Genomic DNA, 12,568 nt, shown 5'->3' with positions numbered 1-12,568 from the left:
TGTCAACAAGCTTTTGAGTCCATTATTGACAAACTTACTTCTGCCCCAGTTCTGGCATTTGCTGATCCCAGAAAACCATACACACTCCACACTGATGCCAGTGCCACAGGTCTTGGTGCGGTGCTGTATCAAGAGCAGGATGGAAAAAACAGAGTTGTAGCATATGCCAGCAGAGGTCTTTCCCGGAGTGAGTCAAAGTATCCCGCCCACAAATTGGAGTTTCTTGCTTTGAAATGGGCGGTGACTGAAAAATTCCATGACTATCTTTATGGTGCTCAGTTTACAGTTGTGACAGACAGCAACCCATTAACATACCTCTTATCATCAGCAAAACTTGACGCTACCGGTTACAGGTGGCTTTCAGCTTTGTCCACTTTCACCTTCAAATTAATCTACAGAGCAGGAAAGCAGAACTCGGATGCTGATGGTTTGTCTCGCCGACCTCATGGTGAACTGTCTGATGATCCTCTGTCACAGAAAGAACGTGAGCGAATCTGGAGATTTGCATGGCAACATCTCAATCAACCAGATTATGTCTCTATTGACCACCATACCGTCAAAGCAGTTTGTGACCGTCATCTGGTGTACAGTTCAAGCACTGATCCTGATCTTGCTCTGGTGTTATCCATGTCTGTCAATGTCAACAGTCTGCCTGACAGTTTCACGGACGACATCCAGTTCACCTCCATGGTACTCCCCCGAATCTCAACAGCTGACCTTGCAGCCAAACAACGCCTCAACCCTGTCATTCGGCATGTCATAGCTCAGGTTGAGCGAGGAGAGTCACCACCGCCATTCCTGAGGGAAGAACTTCCTGATTTACCTCTATTACTGCGAGAAGTAAATAAACTGGAGCTCTATAACACCCTTCTCGTCAGGAATAGACAAGTGGGAAGTGACTTCACATACCAGCTAGTGCTACCCGAGGAATATCGACCAGTTGTACTACACCACCTACATGATCAAATGGGTCACATGGGAATTGACAGAACACTAGACTTGGTCCGTTCCCGGTTTTATTGGCCTAAGATGACGAGTGATGTGGTCAATAAAATAAGACACTGCGAAAGATGCGTGAGACGCAAATCTCCATCTGAACGAGCCGCACCTCTGGTCAATATCAGAACCTCTCAACCCATGGAACTGGTGTGTATGGATTTTCTCTCTGTGGAACCAGATCGTGGAGTCAAAGACATACTTGTCATAACTGAACATTTCACAAAATATGCCATTGCTGTGCCAACACCAAACCAGAAAGCCAGGACTGTTGCCAAATGTTTATGGGACAACTTTCTTGTGCATTATGGTATCCCAGAACGCTTGCACAGTGACCAAGGCCCTGACTTTGAATCCAGAATCATCCGAGAGCTTTGTGAAATGGCTGGGATCCACAAAATAAGAACCACTCCATACCATCCAAGAAGCAATCCTGTTGAACGGTTTAACCGAACATTACTGGATATGATAGGAACACTCACAGCTCAACAGAAATCTCATTGGAAAGATTTCGTAAAACCCCTGGTGCATGCATGCAATTGCACAAGAAATGATGTTACAGGTTTCTCACCATATGAGCTTATGTTTGGCCGCCAACCTCGCTTACCGGTGGACTTGGCCTTTGGACTACCCCTTGCCAAAGAAGGATCAACATCCCACACACAATATGCGGAAAAACTAAAGTCCCACCTAGAAGAAAGTTACAAGCTGGCCATCGAAAACTCAGAAAAGGTGATGAAACGTAACAAAAACAGATTTGATAAAAATGTCACTGCGTCACAGCTGAATGTTGGAGACAGAGTTCTTGTGAGGAAAGTGCGGCTAAGAGGCAAACACAAGCTTGCAGATAAATGGGAGTCATCTGTGTACATTGTAGTGAAGAAAGCCGGCACTCTTCCTGTGTATACAGTTCGACCCGAAGGCCAAGACAAGCCCCTGAGAACTTTACATCGAGACCTCCTACTGCCCTGTGGGTATTTACCACCTTCTGAAAAGGAAATGGTTACTAAGCAGAAGAGAAAAATGCCTGTCTTACCCCTGTCTCCTGTACGTGCTGATGCTAATGGCAATGACGAAGAGGAACTCATCTCATACCTACCTGTTCCTTTCTCTGCTGAACCTGTCACCTTCACAACAACCATTGACTTACCCAATACTCTGCAACCTGTTCCACTTATCAACCAGCCCGATGTCCCTGTAGTATTGGCTACAGAGGTAGAGAACGCTATTCTCTCAGAGGAACCTGTACCTGTTGAAGAGGAACAAGTTATTGCTAACGGAACTTTGGAAGCTGGCTTTGAGCCAGTTGATCTTGCAGAAACTTCTCATGATGAAGAAAGTCTGTCTTCTGATTCAGAAGCATCCAGAAATAACTTGTCACAACACTCACCTACTGAATCAGAGCCTCTGATTCCTGAGGCAGAACCACCCTTGAGGCATTCAACCCGCCCCAGGAATCCTCCTGATCGGCTGCAGTACATCAAGCCTGGTAAGCCTCTGTTAAAGAGCGTTCAGACCTTTCTGCATGGGTTAAGTTCTGTCTTCTCCTCGCTCTTCAAGACGATGAAGAAGAGGAGACGATGCCTTCACACCTCAGCAACCAGTCATTCGCTGCCAGCCTAGTCCATGTACGAGGACGTCCATGAGATTAGGGGGGGGAGAGTGTAACCACGGTAACTTCTGACCCCACTTCTGCCAGTCCCTTTATTGTGGCGGGAATAAACCCTGTATAAGTTCCGGGTAAATCAGCTGCATGTTCCCTGCTCTTCTAGCTGCTGTTGTCCCTGTGGTTGGCGTACTTGTCAGATATCGACAAATTTTACACTACAGACCAGTTGACAGCGTGCAATAACCCGGCCGATTCATTCATCTTTACACTACCTCACAATCGACTCAACGGTGAGTTATTTGTTTGTTTTGCTTTGTCACAATTAATGAAAATGCAGAGCCGCGATCGCACATCCTAAAACGCCGGTAAGCTAATGCTAGGCTAGCGACAGTAAATCAAATCAAATCAAATCAAATCACTTTTATTGTCACATCACATGTGCAGGCACACTGGCACAGCACATGCGAGTGAAATTCTTGTGTGCGAGCCCCACAAGCAACAGAGATGTGCAAACACAACAACACAAACGAGCAAAATACAAGAATGGCCAACCTGAAACTAATAAATATATGTACAATATATAATAGTGTATGCATTTCTGGATGTGTATACTAAATATTTTCCTACGTGTGTGTGTGTGTGTGTGGTGTGTGTGTGTATGCACATTTTTACAAATTAAATAGTTAAAAAAAAAATTTAAAAAATAAATAAATAATAATAATAATAATAATAATAATAATAATAATAATAATAATAAAATATATAAAATATACAGAGTTGAATATGTGCAAAACAAGTGGCATTTATATACAGTGTGGAGTGCATAATGTTAAAGTTCCAGTAGTGAAGCTGAGGTGTCTATGACGTGTTCAGCAGTCTGATGGCCTGATGGAAAAAGCTGTCTCTCAGTCTGCTGGTACGGGACCGGATGCTGCAGAACCTCCTTCCTGATGGAAGTAGTCTGAACAGTTTATGGCTGGGGTGACTGGAGTCCTTGATGATCCTCCCCGCTTTCCTCAGGCAGCGCTTCCTGTAGATGTCTTGGAGGGAGGGAAGCTCACCTCCAATTATCCGTTCAGAGCACCGCACTACTCGCTGGAGAGCTTTGCGGTTGTAGGCGGTGCTGTTGCCATACCAGGTGGTGATGCATCCAGTGAGGATGCTCTCAATGGCACAGTGATAGAAGGTCCTGAGGATGCGGGGGCTCATGCCGAATCTTTTCAGTCTCCTGAGAAAGAAGAGGCGCTGCTGCGCCTTCTTCACTGTTTTGTTTGTGTGTACTGACCACGTAAGATCCTCAGCCAGATGTACTCCAAGGAACCGGAAGCTGCTCACTCTCTCCACAGCAGCGCCGTTGATGGTGATGGGGGTGTGTACTTCTCTGCACCTCCGGAAGTCCACTATCAACTCCTTTGTCTTTGCGACGTTGAGGGTGAGATGGTTGTCTTGACACCAGTGGGTCAGGGCGCTGACCTCCTCCCTGTAAGCTGTCTCATCACTGTTGGTGATAAGACCCACCACTGTAGTGTCGTCCGCAAACTTCACAATGATGTTGGAGCTGTTAGTGGCTGTGCAGTCGTAGGTGTAGAGTGAGTACAGGAGAGGGCTCAGTACACACCCCTGTGGAGCACCAGTGTTCAGTGTGATGGGGGATGAGGTGATGCTGCCCAGTCTGACCACTTGGCGTCTGTCAGACAGGAAGCTAAGGATCCAGCTGCAGAGGGAGCTGCTCAGTCCTAGATCCTGCAGTTTCCTGTCCAGCTTCGAGGGAACGATGGTATTGAATGCTGAGCTGTAATCTACAAACAGCATCCTCACATACGTGTCTCTCTTCTCCAGGTGTGACAGGGCAGTGTGTAGTGTCAGGGCTATGGCATCATCAGTGGACCTGTTGTGGCGGTATGCAAACTGTAGAGGGTCCAGTGAGTCGGGTAGTGCAGAGCAGATGAAGTCCCTGACCAGCTTCTCGAAGCATTTGCTTACGATGGGGGTCAGGGCTACAGGTCGCCAGTCGTTCAATGAGGAGATGGTGGAGGATTTGGGTACAGGGACGATGGTGGCCATTTTGAAGCAGGCTGGGACTACAGACAGAGAGAGGGAAAGGTTGAAGATGTGTGTGAACACTCCAGCCAGCTGAGCCGCGCATGACCTGAGGACGCGGCCGGGAATCCCGTCCGGACCAGTAGCTTTGCGTGCGTTCACCTTCCTGAAGCACTTCCACACATCCTCCTCAGACACAGTGTGCGCACTGACGTCATCCGCGGTGCGCACACTGTCCGGTCTCATGGTGTTCGCTGTGTCGAATCTAGCGTAGAATACGTTTAGATCCTCACATAGAGAGGCCGTGGTCTGCGGTGTGCTGGTTTTCCCTCTAAAGTCTGTGATCGTGTTTAGTCCCTGCCACATACTCCGAGGGTTGTCAAACTGTTGCTCCACCCTGTCCCTGTACTCACGTTTGGCTGCTTTGATCGTCTTCCGGAGTTGGTAATGTGCGTGTTTGTAGTCCGATGTGTTCGCGGAGGCAAAGGCGGTGTTCCGTGCCGCGCGAACATCTCCGTTAATCCAGGGTTTTTGATTTGGGAAGGATTTGACTGTTCTGGATGGGACGACATCTTCCACGCATTTCCTGATAAATCCACAGACTGAGTCTGTGTATTCATCAATGTCTCTGGCGGCCACGTGAAACATTTCCCAGTCCGCGTGATCAAAACAGTCCCGCAGCGCAGACTCCGATTGGTCCGTCCAACAGTGCACCGCCCTCCGGGTTGGAGCTTCCTGTTTCAGCTTCTGCCTGTAGGCGGGCAGGAGCAGGATGGAGCAGTGATCTGATTGGCCGAATGGGGCGCGGGGGAGGGCTTTGTACGCATCCCGGAAAGAGGTGTAACAGTGGTCGAGTAGCCGATTTCCACGTGTGTTGAAAAGGATGTGCAATTACTAGTTTTATTTATTGAATATTGTTGCTTTTGTTTATTCCATTATGGCCGAATGTTGACTTAACGTATCTAGAGTTGAACGAGTGATTTGAATTTTGTAGTTTTGTCCGTTTTGGATGTTTTTTGTTACTTTTCTGATGAAATGCCAAAACGGCCTATGAGATTTTGCATTGAGTTAAATTCCACTGAGATTATTGAATCTGTTGCGCAACACCTGTGATTAAATGAGTTTTGTAAATATATTTGATTAACTTTGGATAATGTTTATTAGCTTTATTGCTGATATACTTTGATGGGACCCATGAGAATGTTTTTCTATAATAGTATTTTGAATGAAATTCATTATAAGAGATGATTGTTTATTGATTGTTGTATGAAACATGGCATTAATTACTTGTCTTTGTTATTTATGGATTTATGTATTTTGTCACGGCAGTAGAATGCTGTTTCATTTTCTTCTGTGATAATTTATGTTTTTGACCTTGTTTAGGTCAGGTTTTTTTTTTCTCCCGCGATCAGCCCTGATCAGCGCGGGATGGCGAGCCACCCGACCACCGCTACGTTGCAGTAGGAATCGTAAACCTATGGACTGAATTAAACTGTTGACACATGACCTATCACAGGTCCATGGAACTAAACTAAATCTCATACTGGATCACACCTCATCCCACCTCCTTTTGGAACCTAATAAGCTGTTTTGTATTGTCAACATTATTTTTGTTTGTGATATATATGCATATTTTTTTAGCTTTTTGTACATCTGTCTATACATTTCTCAAAAATATATATATTTTGAGCTCTACTTTGGTTTCCTGTGCTTTATTCACACACTCAGGCTCCATAGTCGAAACTAATTCTGATAGCTCATTGTCTATGAAGCTGCAGTCAGGTGCCCTGGTCCTTTAACCGCGTTACATGGGACATATAAGCAGCCGGCTGTGGTGAGTGAAAGGGACACTTTTTTTGCTGCGTCAGGTTCTGTGACTGTGTTTTCTGGAGCTATTTTTTGTGTGTCTTCTGAAGATAACAATGATTTTTCCGTCGCACCCATCGCCACTGTTCCAAAGACTGCCTTTGCTGAGCCCGCATTCAGGGTTAATGACTGTGTTCACGCTATTGTTTCTAAACCTGGAGTTACTGAGTTTAGCACTACGAGTTTAGGGAATGACTATGTTAGGGGAGCCTTTTCGTCTGCATCGGTTCCTTACGGTAAAGCAATAAACTTCCCTGAAACAGTTTTTCCTGACCATATCCCCCCATCCACACCTTCACCACAATTCAATGTGGGGTCTGTAACACAGTTAGCAGTACAGTTATTAGTTCAGTCAGCAGCCCAGCTGCCCTCAGTTCAGTATGCAGCCCAGCTGCCCTCAGTTCAGTCAGCAGCCCAGCTACCCTCAGTTCAGTCAGCAGCCCAGCTGCCCTCAGTTCAGTCAGCCACTCCATCACCTGTTACACCTCCGCTACCATCATCTTCGCTACCTGTAGTTCAGTTGCCACTAGTTCAGCAGCCCACCCACTCGTTCATCCAGTCACCATCCTCACCATCTCATTACGAGCAGGGAACACACTTCATCATTACATCTGCTGGTTCTTTTACAGTTTCTTTTACAGAGACAGTTACTCCCTCTAGGGTCTCACCAGAGGCTGGGTGTCAGTCACCAGCCAACTCTGGACCCCTAGAGGTCAAGACGCCAGTGCCAGCAGCTCCACCGGACAACTCACCTAAATAGTCTCGGCTCTCAGCACCCCTGAGAATTCAAGTGAGTTCACCCATCCGCCTCCGTCCTCTGCTGAGTATGTTGGGGAACACTTTCAGCTCTTCAAGGACTGCAACCCACTGTTGCTGCCTGAGTCTAACCACTGTGCTGCTCAGTCCCAGCCAGTGTCCGCACTGCCAGAGGTTTCCGTACCTGCTGCTTCAGTGTCTGTCTCCACTGGAGGGCCTGAGAAGCCCTTCCAGCCTCAAGTGTCGTCTGCTGGAGGGCCCGAGGAGCCCGTCCAGCCTCATGCCACGTCTGCTGGGGGGCCCGAGAAGCCCGTCCAGCTTCATGCCTTGTCTGCTGGGGGGCCAGAGGAGCCCGTCCAGCCTCAAGTGTCGTCTGCTGGAGGGCCCGAGGAGTCTGTCTAGCCTCATGCCACGTCTGCTGGAGGACCCGAGAAGCCCGTCCAGCCTCATGCCTTGTCTGCTGGGGGTCCTGGAGGACCCAGCAAGCACATCCTCGCGTCAGCTGGAGGGTCCGGGGAAGTTTGTTCAGCCGTCACCTGCTGAATCATCCCCTGCGACTTCTACACCGTCACCGGCAGCATCCACATCTCCGCCTGCAGCATCACCGTCAACTGCAGCATCACCGTCAACTGCAACATTACCGTCAAGTGCAGCATCACCGTCTGCAGCATCACCATCGTCAGATTCCGCAGCCATCCCGCTGCCGTCAGGTTCCGCAGCCGTCCCGCTGCCGTCAGGTCCAGCCTCTGTGTCTTCATCCAGCCTCGCCTTTCCTGGTCCAGCTTCAGCCTCGCCTTCGCCTGGTCCAGCTTCAGCCTCACCTTTGCCTGGTCCAGCTACAGCCTCGCCTTTGCCTGATCCAGCTTCAGCGTCTGGTCCTGCCTCGTCTGGTCCTGCGGATGCCACACCGTCATCAGTTCCAGCTCGTCCTGTTCCGCTTCACCTCTGCCGGCCGCTTTCCCGGTCTCTAGCTGAGCATCATGGCCGTCGAGGCCAGCCTCCTGAGACAGTTTGTTGCCGTCACTGGTATCGTGGCCAGCCTCCTGAGACAGTTCGTTGCCGCCGCTGGCATCGCAGCTGACCTCCAGACCTGCTCTGTTTCCACCACTGCCTTCCGCGTGGCCGGCTTCCTGATTTGTTTTGTCTGCGCCGCCCCCATTGCCGTGTGCACGGTCGGCCCCAAGAACTGTTTGCCCGTCGCCGACGTTGCTGTCCGCACGGCCGGCCCCCTGAACTGTTTTGGCTCTTGTGCTGTCCCTCCCTCTCTGTCTTTCACTCAATAGACACGCACACCACCACCATCAACTTTGCTAAATTGCTAATGAAAAACGTTGATCAGGCAGCTGTGATTGAGTAGCAATGTCCATCCAACTATATTCACGGTTGTTGTGGTCATGATGATATTGTGAGGCCACACTGAAAAGGCTCGGATGAGCTTGCCAAAGTTCTACAAGTTGTGCCTCCATCACTTGTGTCCAGATCACACGCTGCACTGCTGTGCTGCCCCATCTTTTCACTTTCATTACTGTGTTTGCACGTGCGCAGTGTGAGAGGCTGCGTTGACACCCTCACAACGGCCAACAGGATTTCAAACAGGTTTGATTTTCTTACGACCAAACGACTGATGATCGGGAGCTGGTCGTGAGGTGTTAATCGCTTCTCGTTACCCCACGTATACTATACGATGCACAACACATGATGAAGGCGAAACTCGGGCCGATCACCAAAATGGTTGCACGACTGAAAAATCGTCTCAAAATGAGCCAAAAATCGCACAGTGTATGCCCAGCTTTAGGGAGATTAGCCTTGATGTAGCCAACAGCCCTCTGTCATTTCTGGTAAGCCAACAAGTCCGACGTTATTCCTGCGACCCCTGTGCTCCAGATCTGTGAGCTTTGTAGCGAGTTGGTCAAGTTGTTTCTTTAGATTGATAGTCAATCGTCTGTCCTCTCGTGCAGCTGCTTGCACTGAATCCACTCGGTCTTGAGTACACTTAGCCACTGTAGCCACTCTCTCGAGTTTGCCGCTAACATCATTTACCACTTCATTGGTCTTTTGAAGCTCTGTGCATAAGTCGTGTAAAGCAGGGACTGAGACAGAGTCCATAGCTTCTCTGACTGCCGAGGCAACTATTGCATTGAGGGACTTTTGTTGTTATTGAAGTGCTAGCTTTAAGCCATTAGCAATAACCTTGTTGAGGTCATCCTTAGTAACGGAGGATTCTTTAAACTTCTTTAAGGGAGAATGAACAATCTCCTTTTTCCATGAGTCTCTGGTTAATGAAGTGTCCATAGTAGGATAGGCCTCAAAATAACTAACTTGTATGACAGGATGCGTGAAAAACTGTGACTATGTGAGCAGAGCTAGAAACTATGCTGGCGAAGGGTCACGTCACAAACTTAATTTCTTAATTGCTGAAAATGCATGACAATTTCTGTCCAGTCATACTTGTCCAATAATTTGAACATCACAATCAAAAAACAGGACATGCTCAGATGAAAATGGTTTTGCAGATTTGCAGTCATCAAGTGAAATTTTTTTAAGGTATGGGTAAAAAATTCCTAGCAGTAACATGCTTGTTGACAATAGATTTTAACCATAAGAAATTTTTTAAAAAGCACTTCGTCATGGTAAAAGTGCTGTATGAATATGTTATATATTCACAATATGTTATTTTGTGAATAAGACTTCTTGTGGAAAGTGCTTTGACTGCATAGAAGGGTGCTATAAAAGTACTAGTCCATTTATGCTTTGTTAAGGTTTTTAACTATATTACGTTTATAAATAATGAGTTATGGAAAGTTCAAAAGAATTTTCATTTAAAAAAACCTATTTTTTTTAAGTATTGTAAACTTCATGTAGTTGATGGAGGTGATTTTACAATTGGTCATGCTAATTTTAATTACCTTATTTAGCTGCATAAATATATATAACTGAGAAAACAGTTATATATATGAGGACGACGGGCATGCGGTTGAGCGTCCCTGAGACGGTTTCTGACAGTTTGTGCAGAAATTGTTTGGTTGTGCAAACCAATTGTTCCAGCAGCTGTCTGGGTGGCTGGTCTCAGACGATCTTGGAGGTGAACCTGCTGGATGTGGAGGTCCTGGGCTGGTGTGGTTACACGAGGTCTGCGGTTGTGAGGCCGGTTGGATGTGCTGCCATATTCTCTGAAACGCCTGTGGAGACGGCTTATGGTTGAGAAATGAACATTCAATGCACGGGCGACAGATCTGGTTGACATTCCTGCTGTCAGCATGCCAATTGCACGCTCCCTCATTGCTTGTGGCATCTGTGGCATTTTGCTGTGAGACAAAACTGCACATTCCAGGGTGGCCTTTTGTTGTGGGCAGTCTGAGGTACACCTGTGCACTACTCATGATGTCAGATCAGCATCCTGATGTGGCACACCTGTGAGGTGGGATGGATTATCTCAATATAGCAGATGTGCCCACTACCACACATTTGGACTGATTTGTGACCACTGTTTGGGAGGGATGGTTATATTGTGTATCTGGAATGAATTTTAGGTCTCTACGTCCATCCCATGGGGAATGGGAGCAGTAACAAAGGTGTTGCGTTTATATTTTTGTTGAGTGTATATATATATATATGGTCGCCCTTAAATATATATAACTGAGAAAACAGTAAAAAATATTTAAGGGTGACCGTGGCTCAGGGGGTTGGGAAGCGCAACTGTAAGGATAGGTTGCCGGTTCGATCCCTGGGCTCTCTGTCCTGGTCGTTGTGTCCTTGGGCAAGACACTTTACCCTACTGGTGTTGGCCAGAGGGGCCGGTGGCGCGATATGGCAGCCTCGCTTCTGTCAGTCTGCCCCAGGGCAGCTGTGGCTACAACTGTAGCTGCCTCCACCAGTGTGTGAATGTGAGAGTGAATGAATAGTGGAATTGTAATACGCTTTGGGTGCCTTGAAAAGCGCTATATAAATCCAATCCATTATTATTATTATTAAAACAGAAGACACTGTGATGAATATTCATATGCTTGTCAGCATCAAAGAGAGACTTCTACTAATTGATTCATTCTACTAAATTATTTTTATGTGAATATACAATAGTAAATACTAATCTATGACAATAAAGAAGGGAAAATGTGAAATGCAGGCATATGAGATGTTTAGAATTTAAACATTACCAGAAACAGTTTAAGAAATTGTTCGTCTTGTTTTTTATGACCATTTTGTTGTCATTAATAGAAGAACAGAAATGAACATTTACATAAATGTCATGACATTTCTATAAATTTGATCTCTTTTCCTCTGTCTAGTATGTAAAATCAGAGAAAAGGTACTCCATTATCTAGTTTGCATTACAATTTAAAATTATATGCCATACATTTGATAATAGGGCAGTAATACCAGTGTTATTAAACTTGACAACAATATTTTGATATGTTTGAAAATTTCATTCATTTTGAGTCCATATATGATTGGATTTAAAAGAGGATGGAATAAAATTGACTGAAACGTCAATGTCAAACGAAGAGTTTTTGATAGATCAGAATCCAGTCGAACTATAATTATATCAAGGAAAATAAAACAGGAAAAGTTGATTAACACCAGCAGGTGGGGTAAACATGTCTTTACAGCTTTTTTCCTCACTTCTCTACAACAATGATATGATATTCTAATAATCCTGATGTATGTAAAAAGTATGAAAAGCAAAGGTAGAAGGGCAATGTTTATCAACGTGACCATACCATATATAGATATTGCGACCGAGGGCACACACTGAAGCTTGTAAAGTGAATTGTTACAAAAAATTCCTGTCAGGGTAAAGCTACAGAGTTTGACATTCGAATACAACACACCCAGCACTGAGGTTTCAAAAGCAGGTATAAGCCAAGCTAAAATCAGACATACATAAATAGTTATTCTATTCATAATAACTGGATATTGCAGGGGTTTACATATAGACACATACCTGTCATATGCCATTGCTGCCAACAGTAAAAACTCTGACCCAGCTGAGGTGTAATATAAAAATCCTTGGAAAAGACAGAGTGGATATGATATCATCTGTTTTTCAGACAAAACATCAGATAAGAGCTTTGGATAGATAATCATGCTGTAAAGAACAGAGTTGATTAACAAAGCTGCAATAAAAATGTACATTGGCTCGTGAAGGTTTTTGTGAGTCCAAATAAGGCACACTATAGTGGAATTAAAGCAGAGAATCAGAATATATAACGTGGATATAACTACAAAATAAAGATACCTGTATTTGTGCAATTCTGCAAACCCACCAAAAGTTACCAATGTTAGATTTAATTCAACATCCAT

At 45.7% G+C, this 12,568-nt stretch overlaps 1 protein-coding gene across 1 annotated transcript; it reads right to left on the bottom strand.

Annotated features, from left to right (window-relative positions):
• Nucleotides 1-7,827: 7,827 nt before the first annotated feature.
• Nucleotides 7,828-12,568, bottom strand: LOC146650570 (olfactory receptor 6N2-like). The gene is made up of 3 exons (XM_085383747.1): nucleotides 11,645-12,568; nucleotides 8,122-8,397; nucleotides 7,828-7,896 (listed from the first exon to the last, which is right to left on the bottom strand). The coding sequence occupies exons 1-3, from the start codon at nucleotides 12,566-12,568 to the stop codon at nucleotides 7,828-7,830; spliced, it is 1,269 nt and encodes a 422-aa protein (XP_085239873.1).

The sequence above is a fragment of the Rhamphochromis longiceps genome, linkage group LG16, assembly GCF_057381845.1.
Source record: "Rhamphochromis longiceps isolate RC_006_pf linkage group LG16, R_longiceps_female_GT1.1, whole genome shotgun sequence".
NCBI classification, from domain to species: Eukaryota; Metazoa; Chordata; class Actinopteri; order Cichliformes; family Cichlidae; genus Rhamphochromis; species Rhamphochromis longiceps.
This window is presented reverse-complemented; position numbering and strand designations above follow the sequence as displayed.